This window comes from Mauremys mutica, chromosome 10 (assembly GCF_020497125.1).
Source record: "Mauremys mutica isolate MM-2020 ecotype Southern chromosome 10, ASM2049712v1, whole genome shotgun sequence".
NCBI lineage: Eukaryota > Metazoa > Chordata > Testudines > Geoemydidae > Mauremys > Mauremys mutica.
The window spans coordinates 63,946,971-63,972,297 of NC_059081.1; the positions used below are offsets into that span (position 1 = coordinate 63,946,971).

The 25,327-nt window shown below is 41.9% G+C and overlaps 1 protein-coding gene across 2 annotated transcripts in view; it reads left to right on the top strand.

The window, feature by feature from the left end:
- MAP2 (microtubule associated protein 2) overlaps positions 1 to 25,327 on the top strand; it is a 216,739-nt gene that overhangs the window by 162,490 nt on the left and 28,922 nt on the right. The window contains exons 7-13 of one of the 2 annotated variants that reach the window (XM_045033128.1): positions 4,191 to 8,033; positions 8,274 to 8,480; positions 8,865 to 8,999; positions 13,337 to 13,398; positions 18,109 to 18,294; positions 21,005 to 21,158; positions 23,548 to 23,891. In XM_045033128.1, coding sequence (XP_044889063.1) covers positions 4,191 to 8,033; positions 8,274 to 8,480; positions 8,865 to 8,999; positions 13,337 to 13,398; positions 18,109 to 18,294; positions 21,005 to 21,158; positions 23,548 to 23,891 — 4,931 coding nt within the window. The remainder of the gene's footprint in view (positions 1 to 4,190; positions 8,034 to 8,273; positions 8,481 to 8,864; positions 9,000 to 13,336; positions 13,399 to 18,108; positions 18,295 to 21,004; positions 21,159 to 23,547; positions 23,892 to 25,327) is intronic. The other variant, XM_045033129.1, reaches the window with a different exon arrangement.

Here is a 25,327-nt window from a genome sequence, read left to right on the forward strand (position 1 = left end):
ATTATATTTTTATGTTAGATTAAACCCACCTATGCTTAAAGATCCCTGTAACACCTAGGCACCATGATCTGGTGAAAGACACAGTTACAGGTCAAATTCCAAATCTTCTGGCTTCTGTTAATTTGAGATGAATTACGTAACTAATTTCATTGTTATAGTTTAATTAATAATGCTCTACTTTGGATAACTATTTTCTCAGTACAGGTTAATGAACACGTTCCTTCTTGTGATTTATAAAGGCGTAAATTTAGTTATTTTTACCAAACCAGCCTCAGGAGAAAAATCACATCTTTACAGAGAGGTTTAGCATCAATAAAACAGAGCCAGATACAACCACTGTTATTCAGGTTCACTAACACCTAACTCCAACCTGACTCAGTGAGGGACTTAAGCCTGGGCCTAACTTTGAGGCACACAGGTACTCCTGTTGACTTCAATGGGACTACTAAGCATGTGCTTAAGTACCTTGCTGAACTGAGGCCTGAATAATCCCAGTTGTTATCATTGGGAATGCTCCTGGGTAAAGTCAAGATTGTGGCACAGGGATTTTTATTAAAATTCACGGGCAAGATGTGAGCAATAAGCAATAAATCGCAGAAGCCCTGGGCCCCAACACCCGAGGCTGACAGCCGTTGCCCCACAGCTGCGGGGGGCTGACTGCCTGAGCGGGGGGATTGAAGCTGAAGGCAGAATTTACAGTGATCTGTTAAAGTCACGGAATCTGGGACTTCCGTGACAAAATCGTATCCTTACTCATGGGGTAAGGTGCTATTCAACCTGAGTATGAGTGCCAGAGTCCGGCCCATAATGAACAGTTCATTAATCACTCTTCAATGTTCTTCTGCTGTGGCAAGAGAAGAACCAAAAATATGCTTAATATTAATATAATTATATTAGCACCACGCCAAACTAGGTGCTTTGTAGTAGGTTAACTTACTGGGCAGTTAGTGCTCAATTTCCTCAAGGTCAGGGAGAGGAGTTACTTTCTGCACTGGAGAAAAGAGCACATTTATAAAAAATTTCAATGCACTTTGTGAGTACATGGATGCATCAGACTTTTCACAGCCATTTACCACAGAGCACCATCTCCATTTCCCATGAGTATTTGGGATGTTTGATCTACAGTCATCTCCGTGTTGCAAGGGCAGGTCTGTAAAACACTTTCAGCTCTCATTGTACAACCTAAACATGCTTCTCAAGGAGGGAAACAATACCGTTAAATGTTGCCATGCAAAGCGCAATTTGGCAACCAGAAAATAATTCATCCTTTTTCGTTCTAAGGCAAACTCACTTGCGCCCCTCCCCCCCCCCCCCCACACACACACTTGAAATGGGATGGAAGCTGACTCGGCCTTGAGGTTGGCAACCTAGCCCACCTTTAGAGCTGAAAGTGTTACTGTAAGAACAATCCTACTGAACTTTGTACTTTGTGTTGTCTGCTGGTGTTGATGTCACCTCCTTTTCCATCCCCCAAGAAGAAGAAACAGTAGAGAGTCCAAATGCAGAGGGAGCGAAACCAGCAGCTCTTCCTGGAAAGGAGCTGGGGAAAGACAGTGGGTCTGCTAAGCCTTCAGAGCAGGCAGAAGGCCAGCTGGATTCTGGTTCGGAGGCCAAAGTGTATCATGAAGACAGTGTGCTAAGTGTGGCACCTGGCGGGAACCGCATAACAGTTGTCGAGGAGGTGCCCCTGAAAGCAAATATACCTTCCTTGGCTGAGGAAGGTGTGTGCTCCTTAGGATTGCATGTGTTTGCTGCAAATGGAGTTCTTCTCCTGCTTTCTCCAGTGCTTTCCAAGGCTGCTCCATTTCCTCCTCCTCTCGTTTATTATTATTATTGTTCTTGTTATTATGCTTGACGAGTATGTATCGGGTAACCCAATTTGCATAGATGCTGTATAACAAAAGATTTCCCACCACTGCAGCTGATTCCTGATTTTTTTTACTTTGCCATGATACAATGTGCTTTGCAGCTAAGCTGATACTGCCACATCAGCCTTTTTTTCCCCATCTCAGATGTGTTTGCCAGTCACATTGCTAATCTATGTATATACTTTTTTTCTTTTTGGTGCAGAGATTCATCTGCTTTTCTTTTTTTAAAAAAAGGAGATTTATTGACTTAGACTATGACATAAAGAGGCTTAAACTATAGAAATATTTTTGCTTGCTGTGTGCAGTGTTATTATTTATTTATGCTTCAGTGCATTCTGGTTTTGTTTCCGTAAGGCTATTGCTTCTTATGTCATATCCTCACCATTCATTGCAATCAGCTTCCCTTCCCTCTTTGACCATTGCCAAAACTTTGAATTTTCATTTATTTTAGCTTATTACAAGTTTATGGCCCAACCTGCAGTCCCTGCTCAGGCACAATTCCCATCGATCCCAATGGGATTTTTGCCTTCGTAATGAAGTGTGGAATTGGGCACTTAGGGTAAAATCCTAAGGTGCTCACTTAGGCAAAACTATCAATAGTTTTGATAGTTTTGATCAAATTGAAATCAATAGTTTTGCTTGAGTAAGAAGTAAGTAAGTCTTCAGGGTTTGTCCTTTTGACAGTATTTCTCATCAGTTGTTTCAGAGGGAAACGTAGAGGTAATGATGAGCCATACACTTCCTAATTAAGAGATTTTGGGAGTTGGAGGCTTGTGTTTACAAAAAAGCCTGTCCTAGTAATTTTATTTGGCCCAGCTGAGCAAGATGAAATTCTTTTGGTGTTGTGTCTGCTAATATCATGTGGTATGTGCATCAGCATTACCAGCAGAGGTACAGTACTATAGGTGAAGAAAGATGGCATGTAACTAATTTGTCTCAGTGACGCCACAGTGAAATAAGCTAATGGGCATTGCTTTTGCATATTATATAAGTTGCAACTAATCACCACCATCACCAAAACACCACAACAACTTTAAAAATAGAGAGGAGGAAGAAGTATAACAGTTGTCGATGTTTTTATTTGCTACTTACAATGTTTAGAAGGGTGGTTAATATTTTAAGCTGAAGATAGCCTATCTAAATATTTTAAATAACGATGAACAGATTAATTCAAATTGCTCCAAAAATGATAATGGGCCCAGACCTGTGTGCCATACTCACACAAACGGTTTCATTGGCTTCAACTGGAGAACTTCTGTGAGTATGGAGATCCAAATTTGTTTGCCCGAGATTTGTTGCAGCATGTTTTGGAAACATGCATAATTTATTTTTTTAAAGAAAAACTGACTAAACAATGTTATAACACATTTTGGCATAGATTTCATTATTCTTGTCTTATAATGCACAAGGGGAAGATCAATCTATTAACTACTAATAAATCATCTATAAATTATATATTAAAATGTTACCAAAGAATATTAACTATGCTAAGAATATAGCAGTAACAGGTGTCAGAGTAACATTTTGATTAATTTTAAAATAATCCAGGCCCTCATTATTCAGTGATGCTGAACACCCGTGGTTTCCACTGACTTCATTTGGAGCTGTTAGTGCTCTGCATTTCTGAAAGCTAGGCCTCTCAACTTTGGAAATACAAACAGGTCCATATCCCGTGCATGTTGTGTGAGGTCAGTTTCATGAAAATAACCTGCTTTCTGCTTTTTTGCTAAAAAGCAAATGTAAAAGATCAGTGATATTAGTCAATGAGCTCCCTCGGTTTACACTTAGCCCATGTACTGTGTATTTTAATATTTCCTTTGATTAAGCTAGACACACAAAAGCTTGTGATTTAAAAAGAGATGTAGCATTACGTAAATGCATATATTGTGTATTTCAAGCACATATACAAGGATACTGTTACTTGGCCAAATCTTGCAGACAATTATCAAAGCAAAATTTGTATTGACTTCAGAGTCTAGCAAAGCATTCAAATATTAATTGAGGGATATTTATGATTTTACTGTTACAAGTAATGAGTATGAAGAAATCACATGAAACAAAAGGGTATATTTCTCATTTCAGTGGAGACAAATTTACATGTGTAACTCATATTATCATTAATGCACTTATAAAAGCTTGTGCATCAAGATGAGAGGAGTGTGCAACACTTTAAAACAAATTTCTAACTGAATAGCCTTGCTGCATGGTTGCATATTTTCCCCTCTCCCTTCCATTAATCATACCAAGATATTGTTGTAAGCTAAATGACTGTCTATAAGTACTTTAAATAATTTGTCATAAAACCCAACCAAACTACTTCAGATTTACTTACAGCCTCGAAGATGGAAATCCGTGACCAGGAGGGCACAGGCCCTTTCACAGCTGAGCCATTAGACACAAAGGAACGTGAGTCAGAGAAAGACAGTAAGACTGGTGAGCAATCTAAACATGATGCCTTAGTTCCACAGCCAGCAAAAACTGAGACTCTAGATAAAAAGGAGTCATGGAGCAAAGAAGAAGAGAAAATGCATCCAACTGTGTCGGGACAGACTTTGGATGCAGATCTGCAAAAGAAAGGGGAAGTAAGTTTTGCAGACCCAGGTGCTGATTCAGCTGCAGAGCCTCTTATATCTCAAGGACACAGGGACTTGTCATCTGACCTGCAGAAGGAGAGTAAAACAGATGAAAGGAGTCCAGATACCCAGATACCATCTAACCAGGCTATACCCCTGAAATATAAAGATGACTTTACAGAAACCCAGAAGAGTAATCTTGCTCTTTTGCCTTCAGAATCTAGAATTGATGTGTCTAGTGCTGCCAGAAGTGAACCTCTTTCAGAAACTCCAATGACTGTCTCACAGAAATCACAACTTGAAGACAGTTGCAAAACAAAACAAGAGTTCCCTGACAAAGAGATTGCCAAAGATCTTTCGAAAGATGAAAAGATCCACAAAGACCAAACAGAAAAGCCAGAGGCAGGAGAAGTCTCAGCAATGGCTGCAGATGCCCCCAAACCAACTACAGAAGAAAGACCCATCCAGAAAGTTTCTACGTGGGGGGAAGAAAAGGACATGACAAGGGACGAGAGTGATGAGGAGGAAAGATACGGCTTCCTGGATTGGCAGCCTTCCAAAGTATTAGATGATACTAAACTTTATGCAGAGCAGGAAGATAAAATAGTTGTTCCAGACAAAGCAGTTGTTAGTGAAACTAAAAAATCATCTGATGGTCTCAAAGCAGAAGAAGAGACTGATCGAACTGGAGTCTCAACAGTAGTAGATGCCAAAAAGGAAGAGCAGCAGAGCACAGAGACCCCCACTGGCAAGTTAAGCCATGAATCAGTTCCTGAGAAAGCAAAAGAGCCTATAGATACAGATCACTTATCTAAAGCAACAGAAAAAGCTCCTGATGCACCAAGGTTAACAAGTGAAAAGGGCCCAACTCATGAACTTTGTCAAGACAGAACTATTGAAAAGGATGCTAAGGAGGATACATTCCATATCTCAGATTCAGCTACTCATGAAATACAGGTAGAGGAGGATAGGTCAGGAATGTCAAAGTATTTTGAAACATCTGCTTTGAAAGAGGAAGCAACAAAAAGTGACACACAGCAGCAAGGCAGTGATTACTATGAACTAAGTGACACTAAGGAAAGTGCATATGAACTTTATCATGCAGATCCTCTACTATCTAAAAAAGAAGACAAGAAATTACAGCCAGAAACAGATCAACCATCCAGTGACCCTGCTCATGAAATAGGATATAGTACTCTTGCTCAGAGTTTTCCCTCAGATAAGTCTGAGGAACCTAGCTCTCCACAGGAAAGGATGTTCACTATTGATCCCAAAGTGTATGGGGATAAGAGACAGATCCATAGTAAAAATAAAGATGATTTAACTCTAAGCAGGAGCTTAGGACTTGGGGGAAGATCTGCAATAGAACAGCGGAGTATGTCAATTAACCTGCCAATGTCCTGTCTAGATTCTATAGCACTAGGATTCAGCTTTGGCCGTGCACAGGATCTCTCTCCCCTCGCTTCAGATATTCTAACAAACACTAGTGGGAGCATGGATGAAGGTGATGATTACTTGCCAGCAACCACCCCGGCATTAGAGAGAGCCCCTTGTTTCCCTATAGATAGCACAGAGGAAGATGAAAACGATGAGGAGGAAAAAGCAATGGAAGAAGAAAATATTCAGGTTGAATCCTTGTGTGAGTCGCCCTTCCTGGCTAAGGATTATTACAAAAATGGGGCTGTAATGGCCCCTGATTTGCCTGAAATGTTAGACCTAGCAGGCACAAGGTCTAGATTAGCTTCTGTGAGTGCTGATACAGAGGTGGCACGAAGAAAATCGGTTCCTTCCGATGCTGCTGTAGAAGACAGTGGTGCGTCCCTGCCTCCTGTGACTGATGAAAACCACATAACTCTAAAAGCTGAAAGTCAGCTAGAAGACTTAGGCTACTGTGTTTTCAATAAGTACACAGTCCCACTACCTTCTCCAGTCCAGGACAGTGAGAGCTTAACGGGTGAAATCTGCCCCTTTTATGAAGGCGATGAAAAAATGAGAAGAGGACTGGCAGCTGACCTCTCTTTGATAGAAGTGAAGTTGGCAGCAGCTGAAAAGTCTAAAGAAGAATTCAGCAGTGAAAAAGACTTGAGTCCAAACATCTCCAGTGACACAACGGTTCTGGGAAGGGAGTTTGAGCAGGAGAAAAAAGTCTCTGATAAGCTAGATACCGTGCTAGAAAAAAGTGAGGAACAAGTTGATTCCAAAGAAATCCATTCCCTTGAAGATACAAAACATGAGAAAAAAAGGCCTGATGCAATTTTAGAAATGAAAGAAGAAGGTACAGTTGATAAACTTCATGTAGCCGGACCAGAGAGTGATACTGCAAATGACAAAGCATTAGAAAAAGAGGTAACAAAAGAAAAAGATCTTGTTTCTTTACTGACTCAGAAGGAGGAAAAGTCTCTTAGCATTATACCAAAGGTAGCTGAGATAGAAACACCACACAGGCCAGACTACGATGCTATAAAACACGATATGGATGTTGCTGCCAGGACAGCTGACCAAGAATACCAGACTCAGCTGCATACTGAGATCAGTGAGTTTGCTGCAGCTGGTTCAAAGCAGGACACAGATTCTGTAAAAAAAGCAGAGCCTGAAGCCCAAGAAGCTCAGCAGCAGCAAAAGGACCAGGCCTCTTTGCCCAAAGAACCAAAGGAGGCAGATGTTCTTTCAAGAACTGAGCCTAGTCAGATGAAGGACAGCACCAAACTATCTGAGTCTGAAATTAAGGAGAAAGTGCCTAAGCCTGATCTGGTGCATCAGGAAGCAGTAGATAAAGAAGAATCTTACGAGTCTAGCGGAGAACATGATCAAATCCAAGAAGACTTAAATGGAGAATCTTTGAAACCTGATGACGGCAAAATAGAACCTCAGAAACCACCTGTATCAGAAGAAGAGATTACGTCACAGTTGCCAGTGGAAGAACCTTCCATCGAGCTTGCCATTTCAAAAGCTGATTCTGTACAAGAAGAGACGGCCGACATCCAAATGGAGAGCATACCACAGCCTAAAGAAGAAATTAAAGAGATGACTCCAGACATAACTGTGAGGCCCGCAGAAACCACGGAGCAGCTACTGTGTGATTTAACTCCTGAGTCTGTAGAAGGCAAAGAGCATGAAGAAGATGATGATGATGATGATAAGCATCAACTCATGTCAGACATGCACCAAGAAATAGAGTTGGAGGCGCCTGCTGGAGAAGAAACATCGACTGAGGCTGGCCCAGAGGAAATGCCTGAACTGAAAGGGGTTATTGAGTCTGTTGTGACAATTGAGGACGACTTCATCACGGTGGTGCAGATGACTGTGGATGAGAGTGAATCTGCCTCTCACAGCGTGCGCTTTGCTGCTGCACAGCAGGAAGAAATGGAAAGAAGGGACTCCCTGCCTGAAGAGGAAGTGGAGATGGAGATGGAGGAACCCGCTGACATCCAGGCAGAGCCCAAAGAGAGCTCGCTGCAAGCTCCCTCTTCACCCGAGAAGGAGGAGATCCTGCTAACCGATTACAAGACAGAGACATATGATGATTACAAAGATGAAACAACTATCGATGACTCCGTCATGGACACAGACAGCCTGTGGGCGGATACTCAAGGTGTGCATTATCCTTTTTTAAAAAAAATGTTTTTGCTTCCCAACAAACCATGATTAAAAAGCATAATAATAATATAATAGTAATAATAATTTCAGCACATTTCAGAAATGTTATAAAATAATCTGCCATTTATTTTAAACAATCTGCTGTATTTTCAAATTTCTTTCCCCTCCACCAAAGCGTTGTTAACATTTGTTACTAATTTTCTGTTTGTTGTTATAATTTGCTCTGACCCTACAGATGATGATAGGAGCATCATGACAGAGCAGTTAGAGACTGTTCCTAAAGAGGAGAAAGCAGAGAGAGAATTGCGAAGATCATCTCTTGATAAGCATAAAAAAGAGAAACCTTTTAAAACTGGGAGAGGCAGGATTTCTACTCCTGAAAGAAAAATAGCTAAAAAGGAACCTAGCACACTCTCCAGAGATGAAGTGAGAAGGAAAAAAGGTTCATTTAACACTCACTATTACCATATTTTTGCTGTTGTACAGTACTGCCAGGTTACTCTGTTGTAGAAGTTGAATGTTGTGATAATACTAACTAATACTATTTAATCAGACATTGTACAATTACGTCAAAACAAAGTGCTAGGCTCACCCCTCTGTTACTCCAGCTTTATGCCCATATGGCGGACAAGGCAACACATCTGGGGTTAATGCACTACTCCTTCGCCTCTGCAAACTAATTAATTCCTCAATTCAGTCCAGTGCAACCTAAAGCATCAAACTGGAATAACAGAGCAGTGTGTCTGGCCAATGGTTGATTTGTTATCATGTAAAACTGTTTGGGCTTTTCTCCTGATTGTGTGCTTTTGTGTTTTCTTGTCCATAGCAGTGTATAAGAAAGCTGAACTTGCTAAAAAATCTGAAGTTCAGGCCCACTCTCCCTCCAGGAAAATCATTTTAAAACCTGCTATCAAATATACTAGACCAACTCATCTCTCCTGTGTTAAACGGAAGCAGACAGGTGACTGTGCTGTGTTCAATTATGCAATGTGGCTGGCAAACATAGACACTTTTTTTTTTAAATCTCATTGCTATAGCAGCTTCTCTATTTTTTTTTTTTTATTTTTCCTCCGAGAATATCAACCTTCATGAATATTACTACTTTTCGGTGTTTTGTATCATTCTTCTTTTTCGGTATTTCTTTATTTCTCTATTTGTTTGACAGAGGCCATGATCATGTATGCTTGTCATTGCTCGGCCTTCCAAGTGCCGTGATTGTATCTTGGCATTGTGCTTGAATGTGGTGTTGTAGGAATCTCTATTTTCATTATTTGTATTTGTTTATTTATTTTGTGGTGAATTTATATGGTGGGAACGTGTTGACAGCTTAAACCATGGTATACATATCCATTATTTTGCTTTTTTCTCTCATGCATAATAAGAAGACTTGTATATTGCTCATTTATACTTATCTGCATTGGCGCTTCCAAATCTGTTACTGATGTTTATGACTTCAAGCCAAAACCCACTGGGAGAATCTGGAATGCAGAGTACGACGCTGAGAGAGAAGAAATCTGGGGTCAAACGACGAATGCATTTCAAGCAAAAATGGTTTTCAAAATCTTAGTATTTGATAGGGGAAGAAAAGAGAGAGACAATCAGTGGTTCTCACAGTATCTAAATAGATATATCATTATACCAGAATTAGAACATCTTCACTCCAGTCTCTCAGTACCATTCTTGATAGCACTGTCAGATCAGAGTGGAAAGAGAAGTATTGGACTTGTCTGTTAATTTTTTTTTAAAGGGATGGGACATGATTTTCCTATAACACAGTTTGACACCTCCATGTACTGCAATGCAGTTGCTCCTTATTTATATCGGAGTAAAATGAGAAGAGAACCATGCCCCACTAGTTTACATTCAGGGTATAATATTCTAAAATGGAAATGTTTTTATGTTTCTTGGCTCAGAAGTTAAAAACGATGTTTATTACTTTGGTTAGCAAGATATAAATTAGAGTAGTCTACAGTGTGCTCCAGCTAGCTCCAGACGACAACTGGGAGAGTAAAGGTGTCTTAAACCCACTTCTGCCTCCTACCTCCTCTGCTCTTTCACAAAGCACAGCTTAATGAGACCAGAAGACCATAATTCAAAGATTCTTCAAAGAACCCAAAGTGTGTTGTGGGATTAGGGAGTAGGTGTCACAAATTGGTTTAATGCTTTAGTCCTTCACCTTTGCAGACCAGGTTTCATATCCTGCATTGGTCATAAATGAATTTTTAAACTATTTGGCATGATTTGATTGCAACTTAGGGAGGCTTAAGGCTAAAACAATGAGATGTTTCTTCATGGCATAAATTATTGGCTTTACAGATTTACAGTCTTGCTAATATCCACACCTCTTTCTTATGTATACTGCTATTGTTCCCTCCCATGGGCTACCACTACTAAACCTCTAAATATTTTTGCTTCCTATAGCCTTCTAGTCAGAATTGAGGTGTGCCAGTAGAAAAACCTAGGGAAGCCTGCCCATCGCTTAGACACACTCATCCTGGCTCTAGGTAGTGCTATCTGTCCCTCATTGTAATGTATAACGGAATTCACTCAAATTAAAAACAAACCCAAAAGGTTGCCAAAGTGTAAAATATAATTTAAGGATAAACTCCAAATTTATTCAAGCAGTAAGAGTTGAGATCAAATAAAAACCCCTCGTCCAAAACATCAGCAAACTTTGAGAGAGTTCTGAATCAGATTAAATTTCGTGCCCTTTATAATGCGTGGAACCAAAACCCCGGATCTGAAATTTGGGATAATTTTGGTCTGGAACTGAACTTTGAGGTTTGGGCTCATCTGTAAAGCAGACTAACATGAACCAAATCACTGAATGAACAGAAAGTCCCCACAACCTAACATTGGCATATCCTCAAGACAGCTGAAAAATCAAAAAGTAGCACACAGAAAGCCTGATTTCCTTCTTCCCCCCATTTTCTGTATCAGCGCAGTCATTCCAGTGATTGCTGCTACAGAGGGTTAGGGGACATAGAAGGATATTTCATAGAATTGCCCGCTGGGGTGTAGGCATCCAGGATTAAATATGCACACCCCTCAGGTGGACATAACCAACACAGGGACTGGACCTGTCCCCAGGCATCTTCAGGATCTGGGAGCTGGAGGGGGAGGTATATTTCCTAGCTGAATGGTGTAAACCAAGAAGCCTGTTTTCTGTTCTTCCTTCTTGATGAATGTAAAACCATTTGTTTGAGGCAGCGTCTACTCCCATTGAAATCAATGTGAGCTTTCTTTTTGGTTTCAGTGAGAGCCAAATTGGATACCTAGCCACAAATGCCCCCAGAGTGTATTCTGTATAACTCTGGGCACATTCCAAGCAGCAAAAACTTCCATGTTAGCCTTTTTTGTACTTTAAAAATGAAACTTGTCCAAAGAGCAACCGTTTGGGACACAGATGTCTCCATTAAAAAGTCAAAATTTTGTCTACATTTACCATGCAGTGAGACAGTAAATGAGATATCACAGTATTTCCCTATAATCTCAAGGGACAGAAAATAACTCGTCACTATGTAGTAACTGTGGGCAGAAGCTGACTATTTTAATGGCAACCACAGTCTCCTCAAGAGTGGGATTCTCAGTAATTATGATTATTAAAAGATGCCCCTTCCTTGGAACATGAAAAGAGAAAGAAGGCAGAAGGAAAAGACAGTTTTATTTGATCATCTAAACTTTATCCTAATTTTCATTGTGTTGTTTGATTGGCTGAAGTTAGACGACGCTGCTACCTTTGTGACATCACATCATGGATGTCAGAGGGTTGGCCAGCACAGTTGCTTAGCCTTTGAACTGGGGCAAACATGCATTAGGCTTGTCTTCCTTGTCTTAAATATGTTTATTGTGTGATTAAACTGGTAGCAGAGCACGAAAGGACAGTGTGACGTCATGATCCAGGTATTTTGCTCAGATGGAGGAGTTGTTATGCTTTCAGGTAAGTCAGTCACAGAAGCACAAAACTGTGCTCTTTACTTCATAGCTGCAGGCAGTTGGAGTTAAATACCAAAGGAAAAAGGAGAAACGTTTAAAAACCAAAAAACAGCAGTAACAGATGTGGGAAAAGGTAATGCAGGAGGGTTTTATTGAGCATGTTCAGCTATAAATGCAGAACTAAACTGTCAGTTATCTTTCCCTCTCTCTCTCTCTCTCCCCCCCCCCCCACTCCCTCAATGTAAAATCAAAGAAAAAGAACAAGACAAGAACATTATTTAAGAGGGCAAAATTATTGAGTGGGAAAGGCAGCCTTGTTCACAATGGAGATTGGTTGCAGAATACCAGGATTTCATCCCACCCGACTGTTCCAGGCAAGGGGATGTGCTGGGACAACTGCCAAGGCCAAGGGGAAACCCATCTTTGCTACCCTGGACAAAGTTTCGGGGTTGGTTTCACAGGTGGAAGAAAATCAGGATTATAGCTAAGAGACCTCGGCTGTGACCACCCAACCTTCCTCCTATGCCCACTCAGAGTCCAGTACTGTGCTGTTGCAAAGGATTTCACTAGTAGTTAGAGTTCGTACAACACATAGCTTCCTGAATAACAGCATGGTGAACACTTAGTACACAAGTTTCTGAAAAGCTCCTCAACTTCCAGACTTTCCCCTAGGATGGAGTCCAAGTCAAACGATATCAGTCTCACCTCAAATGTAACTCAAATCATGTTTCATCAGACAAGAACCACAGGATAAGACTGAAAGAAGATAGGTGCCAGTGCTTCAATAATAGATATTAAACTAAAGTCTCAGGGTCTGATTGACCTCTGCGTCACTCCGCTTTTATACCAGTGTGACTGTATTGACATCAGTGGAGTTATAGCAGTGTATATTGGAGTGAATACACAGCAATGAATCAGTTTCTTTTCATTTAGGGTTCTTGGCCAAGAGTTTGAAAGGTGGCTAGTGAGATTGCTTGAGATTCCTTAAAGGGGCCTGATATTCAGAGGGCTATTGTTCAGTATTTTCTGAAAATTAGGCCCCTTTAAGGTGTCTCATTTTGGGCTCCCAAAATCACAAGTCACTCCTCAAAAATCTTGGCTCTCAATCCTAGATCACTAGGAAGAGGAGGACATAATTCTGATTTGCTGGCTAGAATTAATACATTAACTGGAACTATCACAAATATGGTAATATGTATTCTTTTATTTCTTAAGGCAGCTGCATATACTGCATATAATAATTCACCAGATCATTGCTTTGCACGGTGCTTACAAGACAATTGATTATACTAAAGGTGTCCAGTAATTCAAAATGATTATTTTTAACCATCAAGGGTTTTTTTTTTTTTTTGGGTCTAACAGCGGCAGGTGGTGAAACAAACCAGGCTCCAGGTGTATTTAAACAAGCAAAGGAAAAACTTTCAGTGAGTAAAATAATCCTCTTGTCATTCATCTTTCTGAAAACTCCTTTTTGTCCTGTCTCGGGTGGTTTTGTTTTAATTTCAGTAGATAACTGTGTCTTCCCTTTAGAATTAATTTGTCATATTCATTTTTTTTATTACAGCCATTCTCCCCTATAGATAATTATACAGTTTTTGATAATTTTATTATTATTATTATGTATTGTTTGTATTATTGTATCATCTGGGGTCACGGACAAGGACGTCATTGTGCTAGGTGCTGTACAAACACACAACAAAAGACAGTCCCTCAATCCACCGTTGACACACAGCAGCTGAGTTACAATAAAGTTTAATATTGTGAAGCATCCAGGGCCAGGCCCTCAGCTGGTGTCAATCAGCATAGCTCCACTGCAGCACACTGGAGCTGCACTGATTTACCTGATCTGATTTTCTGGCCGTTGTTGTCATCTTGCTGGATTGTTACATACAAGAAGAAAATCCTGCCTCATGATTGGCTGAAAAGAGTCTTGTGATGAGTCATTACATTTCTATTGCTTTTCTCCTCAGAGGTCACAGATTTCTGGAAAATGTTAACCAATGACATCTCATATGCAAATGTGCCTCCTGATTGGCTTAGCTGAGGTCATGTCCTGGACCACTCTCCACCTTAGAATGTTAGGTTTAAACAAAATTGTCAAACTTCCCGTCCTCACCTTCAAGGCTCAGCACAGCCTACACCACCACTTACATCTCTGCTGTCATCCACGCCACACCTCTGACTCCCTCCAGCCCGTCCGTGAGTATTGCCCCACCTCCCCTTTAGTCATTCTCACTCTCCCTCCCTTCTCACATGTTGCCCATATACCCTTCCCACCCCAGCGCTCCAGGTGCCCAACTTATTTTCTTTCAAATCCCCACTGTGTAACTCTTTTTCCAAGAAGTCCACACATGCTAGCTCACAACTGTAGCACTCTGGTGACTTACCCCTTATTGAACAATGACCACAACAAAGTCCTCCAAGATTGAACCGTACCCCTGGATCTCCAAGTGTGTTTTGTGCCTGATTTGTGTTGTCTGTCTAAATAGATTATAAACTCCTTTGGGGCAGGGACCATGCAACGTGCTAACCACACTGTCAGTGCTTATCCCATAATATTAGACGATACTATAATCAATAATTTGAAGATGATGGCAACAGCTTATGTAATTTGTGGCCATCATGAGTGATGTGCCAGTTTAGATCCAAATCCAGATCTGAACTCTCCCCAAATGAGTATTTGATCCAGTGCTACAATTTTGGCCTATCTCTAGCCACAACTGAGAGATCTGTAGATATTTCTCAATAAAACATCCAGAAACATAGGTGACAGTGCATATACTGACTTCCTGTTTGGGTCAACAGCGAGGTTCACTTTCCTCTGAGGTAAATGTCTATAGTCACCTTAGCAGAAGTCAGTATCTGTTTGTTGCCAAAGTCTTCGGTGCCCTTGGAAAACTACTGGCACAAACAAGCAGCGTGCATTCTTCCTCTGGGTTCATCTCCTCTCTTTGTATCTTCTTTATTCTTCCTGTCAGTTGTTTTAGGGCAAAGAGCTGAAATCTATCCTCTTCTTGCTTCCACTGTTGTCTTTCTTCTCAGTCCCCAGTCCATTCCCTTCCAGAAACACCCCTCCACCTTCTGCCTTTTCTCCTTATTCCCTGGAGCAGTCCACATCCTGACCTTTCAAGCACCTGTCCCCTATTACTGTTGCATTCCCTCCTGCTTCACCGTGTATTATGTTGCGCAACCCTCCCAAAGTGGCCTTCTCATAACAGTTCACCAACTCCTTTCCAGCTGTCATGTCAGGTAGCATCGCAGCTGAGTACACTCATCGTCTGTTTGCAGAGCCTTAATACCTGATTGCAACGTACATGTTGTACTTCTGAACAATGCTCAGGAAAAGCTAAGCAGTTCTGCCCTGCTGGGGAGGATCATGTCCCCATCCCAGCTGTGTGTTAAGAACACTGGCTAATTCATATCAGGAAGTATGGATTGTGACTGCCTGCCCCCTCCCTAGCTGGCTTATGGTATAAAATGATGTTTCCACGTTTCATCTTGAGCAGTCTCTTAACCATTGCAAGCGCTCACGCTTATTGTAAGGGCCATGTATTGCTCGGTCCCACATAAGCAGCCTGCCCTTGCAGCAGTAGGAGTTCTGCAAGAGACTGAAGGTAGCATATGGCCCTAAATGGGCATTTGTTTGAAAGCAAAAGTACGATCAGTTTGGCCCTCAAAAACAGATAGGACAGGATTTTGCAAAATATCTTCCCATCTTGGACAGGGTTGGTCACCATCGCATATTTCCTGTGCAAATCAGTTAATCTCTTTGGGTCACATTTTGCCACCCTTCTTCATGCTAAGTAGTACCGCACGCCACCGTGCGAAAGGAAGTTTGTAGCAGAGTGAGGAGTAGACCTCTTGAGTCCCAGAGTGGTTCACAAGACCATCCTTTCTCCTTAACTGCCGTAGCCTTTTAGAGACAGGAAGATATTTTGCAATACCCTGTCCTGGCTGTGTTTAGGATCCAAATTAGCTGTGCTTTTATACAATGCAGCTACTCATGGAGTGAGATACTACTCAGTATGAGTAAGAAGGGCAGCATCTGCCTCTTTGCGCCTTCCTTGCCCAGCTGTAATATCTTCCCTACAAAGGGTGTTGTGAGGATAAATTTATTAGTCTTTATGAGGTGCTCAGATACTACAGTGATGGAGGGAATAAAAGTACCAGATTAGATTGTAGGCCCCAAACTGCTGGTCCTCAACCCTCTCAAAATCAGGCACAGGGGCCAGATTTGCAAAGGCATTTGGATGCCTAAAGATATGTTTAGTGGCTTTAGAAAAGTGCTTAAGTGAGTTAGGTGCCTAACTCCCACAGGCTTTCTGCATCTTGAGTCACCTAAATACCCTTTGTAAATCTGGCCCAAAGTATCTCAAGTTGGGCACCCAAAAATGGAGGCATACCTAACTAGGTGAACACTGTACTATGATGGAACAGTTTTATAAAAATTATTTAAAGCAGACATGCCATTGATCAGTTATATGCCTCCCATTACTTTAGATAGCAAAATAATAAATATTTAACAATGAATAATATGTGTACATAAAAGTGGTGTTTTTAGAAATACACTCACAGTATTGAACTGAGCTCGTCTCCTACGATAGAGACTGCCAAATTATCGATACTTTCTACAGAGGCCCAGTTTGATAATGCAGCAGGACTGAAATGATCGCTTTTGCCATGAGAAGGCATTAGAATTTTGAGCATTCCCAAGCTGTACCTTTATTTCATTTTACAATTTAAAAATTGTTTTAAGCAGTATTAACGTGCCTGATTCTGATCTCTTTTAAACTGGTGTAAATTAGGAATAACTCCACTGTAGTCGGTGGAGCTACACCAGTATAAAACAAGAGTAGGGAGAAGAGATTCAGGCCCAGTGTTTCGTAAGTGATAACTTACAGTACCCTGATTTCTTATGGTGTCTACTGGTAAAGCTGATTTTTTTCAGTCCTACTATGCATTGTTAAGAGCCCAATTCTGCAGCTCTTGCTCGTGCTGAGTAGTTCTTACACATATGAGTAGTCCCACTTGAGTAATTTCACCTCTGTGTGAGTAAAGTGTTGCAGAATCAGGCCTTCGTTGCCACGATAATAGCTTCCAATTATTCTTTTTCATTATACCTTATACCCTTTAAGGGGAAAAAAATAGAGCCAGATTGCAAACCCCTTACATTGGTGAGGCATTACTAAGCCAAGTAGTCCTAGTGACTTCAGTGGAACTAGGTGTGACGCTGCTTGCCAATGTTCAGTGAGGGACTCACAATCTGCCCATCTTTCTAATGGAGTGTAATGAGTACAGAATATTGCATATTATCCTGGATTTTAAGGGTTAATACGGTAGAAGAGGTGTTAGTATCAAGTCATTTCCCCATTTTGAGTAGTACCGTAAAAAAAATTTCTAAATCTCCTACTAACATTTTATTGTGGAACATTCCCAGAGAGGGAGATACTTCATATTCAGGACTTGGTTTTAAAAAAGCAGGCTCCATCTTTGGTCCTGCAAATTCCCACCTGTAGTAAATGCTTACGAACTAGCCTTTGCGTCTGCACTTAATAGAGGGGGCAAACTTGCATCTGCAAAAAAGGAGGACTGGATTGAGGCCCTTCAGAGGGTCTGTCTACACAGCATCTGGGACGTGATTCCCAGCTTGGGTAGACATACACCTACTAGCTCTGCTGTGGCTCGTGTCTAAAAATAGCAGCGTGGATGTGGTGGCACAGGCGGCAGCTCAGGCGGTGGCACAGGCAGCAGCTCAGGCTAGTCACCTGAGGACAATCCCACTCCACCTCTGGGATGCATACTGAGGCAGCTAGCCTGAGCCACTGTGCGCACTCTGCTATTTTTTAGGCACTAGCTTGAACAGAGCTGGCATGTGTATGTGTACCCGAGCTGGGAATTATTTCTCAGCTGCTGTCTGGATGTACCTGTAGAGTCAATTCTATCTCAGAGCCAAATGCTGCATTTCACAATACCTACTTGCATGTGTGTCTCAGAATTTTACATGTGCTGATTGGAAAAAGGAAGTGTAATTCATAGCTTGGCATTTTTTCATTTATCCATTTTGCATGTGTTTTCCTTTCGTCTCATTGCTCAGCTTCATGTTATGTTTCTTCTGTTTGTTTTCTCATGACTAGACTTCCTCTTTGTCAAAGATTCCTGCCTCAAAGTCTAGAGTGAAGTCATTGCTTCCTCCAAGACCCAGCTCAGCTTGCTCACTAACTACTAAAAGGGCTACTTTTCTCGATACAGACAGTTACTATGTACGGCCCTCCTCGGCGGGCCCAAGAGACTGCTTTCCATACTCAAAATCAGATGCTAAGGTAAGGTAGCAGAGTCAGAGAGAGGTAGCTCAGAGAGGGGCATTTCATGGATCTTATTCTCTCCCTGCTGAATCTAAGTAAGTCGCAGTGAAGTTACCTGGGTTTGTCGTCTCATACAGCTGCATCGCTGTAGCACTTGAGTGAAGATGCTTCAACACCAACAGGAGAGCTTCTCCCGTTGGCATAGTTAATCCGCCTCTGACAAGAGACAGTAGCTATGTCGACAGGAGAGGCTCTCCCTTAGCTCTAGCGCTGTCTACATCAGGAGTTAGGCTGGTATCACTACATTGCTCGGGGGGGTGGATTTTTCACACCCCCTCAGTAACATAGTTATACTGAGATAGGTCTGTAGTGTAGACTGGACCTTACAGCAGCACAGCTGTATTGCCACAACTGTGCCACTGTAAGGTCTCCCATGTATCCTCTCTTTGCCGGCGGGAGTTAACCTACCCCCAACGAGCAGCATTAAGCAGGAGAGCCTCTCCTGTCAACATAGCGCCATCTGCATCAGCACTTTTGTCTGTGAAAGTTATGTAGGTCAGGAGGGGTGTTTTTCTCACACCCCTGACCGACAAAAGCTTTACCAACAAAAGTGCTAGTGTAGACAAAGCCTCAGTGAAGTTACTTGGAGAGTTACTCAGATCCAGTGGCAGGAGACTTGAGCTCCAGGCAACAGAGCTTGAGACACAACCTGTAAAGAAACAAAGGAGATTATTATAGATCCTTCAGGATAAATTCAGCTGTATTGTAAAGGACATAACTTTGTCCTACGACTGTAGAGGTGTTAACTGCCCACTTCACCTGGAATGGTCTCTTGCAACATGTGTTAACTCTTTATCTTTTCCACCATATAATTAGCTGTGACACTCCAAGTACCTTTCCCAGACCTGAAGAAGAGCTCTGTGTAAACTCAAAAACTTGTCTCTTTCACCAGCAGAAGTTGGTCCAATAAAAGATATTGCCTCATCCACCTTGTCTCTCTAATATGCTAGGATCAACGTGGCTAAAACAACACTACAAAAACCATAAGGGCCAGACCCACCCTTGGTGACATGGACAGAGTTCCCTTGACTTCAGTGGAGTTGCTCCTATTTACAAAAGTAGAGTAGCTAGCCCCGGTGTAAGTTGGTCATAAAATAAATGTAAGTGGCTAAGGACAGCAGCACCAACAGGCCTTTCAGTAAATTTGTAATTTACACTCATGCAGTAATCTGCGGGGACCAAATGCAATCCCTAGCATAAGGGGGCACAACTTGCAATGAAAGCTGAGACCAGTTACGTTAGGGGCAAAATTTAGCCCTACGAGTGTTAAGGATGCTACAGGGAGAGAAGTCTGCTTTGTCTTACACTTCCCTAGTGAGGGCTTTCTCTTCCAGCCCCCCTGTGCACACATTTCACTTGTTTTACACACCCACTGAAGGCCAAGTTGGTGAACACGACACTGCTTAGCCACTTTGCCCCACTTGCAACCATTTTCCCACCAACCCACAAAGGTGTTTCTTGCACCAGTTTGGATAATTTTTGTATTTGGCCCTGGGATTGCCATGGGAGACAGCTGCTTATGCCAAGCTGCATTTGGCTACCCATCTCACAAGTGCACAAATACTTGAACATACTCAGATGTACACTGATCTAAGCGAAGTAAAGAAGCAGACACACACAGATCTAAACATGGAAAAGATCAATAAAGAAGAAAACAGGCTAAGGTTCCAGTAGCTAATATCCCTGCTTTGAAAATTTAATCAGCAGCCTAAATTCTCCAAACTCTCATTTTGGGGGAAAATATAACGTCTTGTAGAGCTTCAAAAGGCAGCATTTCAGCACTCATGTTACCTAATAATGTAGAGTCTGAAACATCCTGGGGGCCCGATCCTGCAATCCCACTGCAGGTGGAATCCCCTGGGACTTCAGGATTGGGCCCTGGATCTTTGCTTCCACTTGTATAAAAAAGCCCATTAGACTAAATGATCTTTCAGGATTTCTTGTTTCATGACTTCCTAACCAGAACGCCTCTTTCACTAAGAGCCAGAGCCCACTGAAACTGATAAAAAGACTCCCAGATTTGGCAAAGCTCAGACACTACAAGCTCCCAGGGTCCATTTTTGCCCCATTGAACTCACATCAGGTTTTGACATTGACTTCAGTGGGAGCAAAATCAGGCCTCGATACATTTTGGTCAGATCAGTGAAACAGCATATATATTTAGGGTCTATTCAGGGAAGCTAGGAAATAAACAGAGGGGAATTTCCCCTGAAATAGGCAACCAGACGTTTAAGGAGCCTTGTAAAAATGAGTTCAGCATTGTCTTAGGCAAACTGAAAATCTAGAGTGGGCTTTTCAAAAGGATTCAGTATTGACCGAACTCAGCTCTCATTGAAGTCAGGGAGAGTTTTGCCATTCACTTCAGTGAGAGCAGAGTTCAGCCAATGCTGAGCACTTTTGAAATTTCGTCCCCTAAGGGGCAGCCAATCTAAAAGCTAGATGTCCAAAGTCAGTAAATCCCAAGGGAGTTAGGTGACACATCAGACCTGGGTAATCATCAGAGCGTTCTGCATGAAATGTAAAGGAACTGGGCGTCATTTGATCTCAGTTGCACTGGTCTGAGTCAGAGGCTACCATGAAATTGCACTTGTGTTAAACTAGTGAGAGATCACAATCTGGATAATTATGTTTACTGTAAAGCCATTTTTTTCCTTTTTGCTCCTATCAGGATGGAATAACCAAGAGTCCAGAAAAGCGTTCCTCTCTACCAAGACCTTCTTCCATCCTCCCCACTCGGAGAGGTGTATCAGGAGACCGAGATAGAGATGAGAATTCTTTCTCCCTCAATAGCTCCATCTCCTCTTCAGTACGACGGACTACCCGTATGTTTCTCTACAAACCTAACTCTCCTGGGGCCTGCACCTGCCCTTGCTATATATTTCACACACTTGCTAAATCCATCCTTACCTTTCCTTTGCCTTTAAGAAGTAGGCCTGAGTTGTACTGCTGGGACGAGAGATCTGTACCCCAAATTTGGCCATGTTCAGATATGGGGTGCTGTTGTGACCCAATATAGCGACAAAGGGTTGAGTCCAGATGTGGGACCAATCTTTCCCAAAGTCTGGCTTGCTCAGACCTAGGGCTGCAGTTGAGACCCTTCTCTTGTATAAAAAAAAATCCCTTCACGGGGGTTTCCCGGTGGTGTGACACATTTAATATAGACCATTTATAAACAAACAGAAAAAAGAAACTCACTTAGTCTGAGCAGTATAATTTAAAAATAATAATAATTCTGATGATCTCATGAAAATGGAAGGCTTATTTAATAAATACCAAGATTTGTTAATTTGTTGGTTTGGTTTAATGGTCTCCTGGTGCATAGTTAATGCCAAGCCAGAAAGAAGCTTTGCCTAAAAATAGTTGTATGTAAGTTATTGGGGTGACTCATCAGAAGAAAGACACAGCAGTTAACCAGCAAGGTCATCTTATCAGAATGTTGGAGTGCTGTTAGCAGCTGTAAATAGGGCAGCACTTAGCACCCGGCATACTGGGTGTGGTTAAGAGGAGGTTTGGAAGGTTAGAAGGGAGCACTTGCATCAGAAAACTTAATGGCATCATTAGCTCACCAGTTGGATAGCAGGGAGAAGAAAGCAAGCAGTATAAAGGGCTGAGCCAGCAAGCGGGCCAACAGTCAGGAAAGGGGGCTGCTTCTAGCTGCTGCCATGTCTGTATTGTACCGGGGGGCATAAGGGAGAAACAAGTTACCCTAAGACCAAGGAAATGTAACCACCCCTCTCTCCAGGCATCCCCCCATGCCAGTCTAGCATTCAGCTCAGGCCTCAGAACCTGGCTTGGTACTCTCCTGTCCCACAGGAATTCTTCTGTCTCTGCCTCTTCAGAAACTATTCTTGCAACCTTTTTCAAAGAAGCCTAAGAACATAAGAACGGCCACATTGGGTGAGGCCAAGGGTCTATCTAGCCCTGTCCTGTATCTGATAGTGACCGTTGCTGGATGCTTCAGAAGGAATGAACAGAACAGGGCAATTTTGAGTGATCGAGCCCCAGCTGTCCAGTCTCAGCATCTGGCAGTCTGAGGTTTAGGGATACCCAGAGCATGGGGTTGCATACCTGACCATCTTGATTAATTGCCACTGATGGACCTATCCTCCATGAACTAATTCTTTTTTGAACCAAGTTATGTGTTTGGCCTTCACAACATCCTCTGGCAAAGAGTTCCACAGGTTGACTGTGCGTTGCATGAAGAAATACTTCCTTATGTTAGTTTTAAACCAGCTGCCTTTTAATTTCATTGGGTGACCCTTAGTTCTTGTGTTATGTAAAGGGAGTTAGATACCCAAATCTCACTGAAAATCCTTTGAAAATCCCAGCTTGAGTATCAGGGGTAAAGTGCAGCCCCTCTCAGTGCATAGTGACCCCTGGGTGGCATAGCAGAAAATGAACAACTTGCCCATCCTCCTGGCTGGGGCAGATGTATACCAGAGTGTGTTTGTCAAAAGGGGTGGAAGCCTGAGGGGAAAAAAGTAAAGGCTGCAGGGAGGCAGGAAAATCCCATTCGCTCTCCTGCACAGTCAGTGCAGTGAGCGAACCCTGATTGACGGTTGGTTGGGAAAGAAAGAGCCCAATCTGGGAACAGTGGAGGTGAGAGTAAAGCGTGATTAATCCATTTAACGTGTCATGTTCAACAAAGAGGCTTTCTCCTTAGCCCCGGGAGCACCGGTACCTTGGGTCTCATCCATCCCCAGTGAAATAAATAGAATGATTCCGATTGACTTCACTGGCCATTAGATCAGTCCCTTTGAGTGCACTAAGAGGACTCCTCAGCAAACTCAGTGGAAGCCAAGGACATGCATCCATACAGCAAGGAAATTACCTAGGGGCAGATCCATAGGTGGAGTAAATGATCATTGCTCTCTTGAAGTCAATGTAGCTATGACTGTTTATGCAAGCTGAGGATCTACTCTTTGGATTCTACTGTAGATACAAAGCTACTAGCTATGGTACATGACCGAAAGCAGCCAAGTATTTGAAATCTGCTGTTCAAAAGTTTACTATTGAAACCATCTCTACTGTAGAGACTACATTAATGCCTAATCCTAAAGCCCACTGAAGTCAATGTGTGTCTGTCCATTGAGTTGGTGGGCTTTACTTCAGGATACTTATCATTATAGGTGTCATAGTCTGTGGAGACACAATATGAAGAAAAGAGCGATTTATCCATGTGGTTTTAACGCTGTTGTGTCTTCACTATAGGATCGGAGCCAATTCGCAGCAGGACAGGAAAGAGTGGCACTTCTACACCCACTACCCCTGGATCCACTGCCATCACTCCTGGTACCCCACCCAGCTACTCCTCCCGTACCCCAGGCACTCCTGGGACCCCAAGCTATTCCAGAACCCCTCATACTCCAGGCACTCCCAAGTCTGCTATATTGGTGCCCACTGAGAAGAAAGTCGCCATCATACGCACTCCTCCAAAATCTCCAGCCACACCTAAGCAACTACGACTTATTAACCAGCCTCTGCCGGACCTCAAGAATGTCAGGTCCAAAATTGGATCGACAGACAACATCCGGTACCAGCCGAAAGGGGGACAGGTAAGAATTTACTCTAAATGCACAGTGACGGTATTAATGTGCTGGGAAGGTTGCAATTTTGAGATGCCCCATAAATAACAGACAGAGCATTGCATCTGTTGTCACAGTTAGATGCTTTTTATTTAAATGATTTTAAATTGTGAGAGCCTGGCTTATCTTCAGAAAATTGTCTTGTAAACTGAAAATTAACTCTGGGAAAGATTTTTTTTCATGCCTCACTGAGATCAGTTGAGAGGTCTGAGGTATTTTCCAAATCAGAGGTGTGTTTTATCCTAAAAACCAGAAGCTACTGCTTATTCAGTCCACTGTTTAAACAGCAACGAATTAATAAGCTTAACAGACAGATAGGTAGTAACCTTAATTAGAGGCAAAGTGTTTTATTATATTTAAACCACTGTAAAATGCAGGAGATGAATATGAGGAAATAGAAGTATGTAGAATAGTGAATGGCATAGAGAAGATAGATTGGGAGTTTCTGTTCTCCCAATCTCAGAGCAAGAACAAGGGATCAGAGAATAAAATTAAAAGGGGACAAATTCAAAAGCTATTAAATTAAATACTATTTGACATGTTGCATTATTATATTGTGGAACTCATTGCTACAGGAAGTTGTTGAGGCCAAGACTTTAGTGCAATTCAAAAAGGGATTGGACATTTATATTGGTAACCAGAATATCTAGATTTATTATAGTTAATGCTTGCAACAGTTTTGGAATATTAAACCTCATGCTTTTGGCCTTAAGCCAATCTCTAACTATTAGAGACCAAGATGGGATCTAATATGTCTGCCTACACTGGAGTTCTTATATCTTCCTCTTAAAGCATCTGGTACTGGCCACTGGCCAGGACTAGGTGGACCTCAGGCCTGGTTCAGCCTGGCAGTTCTTATGTTCCTAGACAGTGTATTGTCTAAAATAATTACATTATACTAATGCACGCTTTGTTAGCTCACACTTCGCTTTCAATGGCTATCACCTTTGGGTCATATATTGGTCTGTGTAGCTCTACGTTTCCATAGCAACAGCTACTCCTGTTCCTTATCTCCTTTAAGGGAAAGGGGAAATGTCTGTACATATATCAGTAGAGGCCAGAATTATTTGCAACCAAGGAAGCTTTCTGCTCATAAAAGGCCATTGCTGTATCTTGTAACTTAGAGGCAGTGGCAATCAGTTTTATTAGTTATATTGTTTCAGAAAGGAAACCAATTTCATATAGGACTGGACAAGCTGGATCAGTAAAACTAAAACCAACCAGACATATGCCTAAAACCTGGACCAAATTCAACCTCCTTTTGAGGTTATAAAAATTTTGGTTACTTTATTTATCATAAAATGTTCGTCTGCCCTTCATGTTGACTCATGATCCAAATTTGCAAGGGTCTGAGTGCCCTTTACAAAGCACCCTGCATCCTTAGCTCCCACTGGCTTCATTAGAAG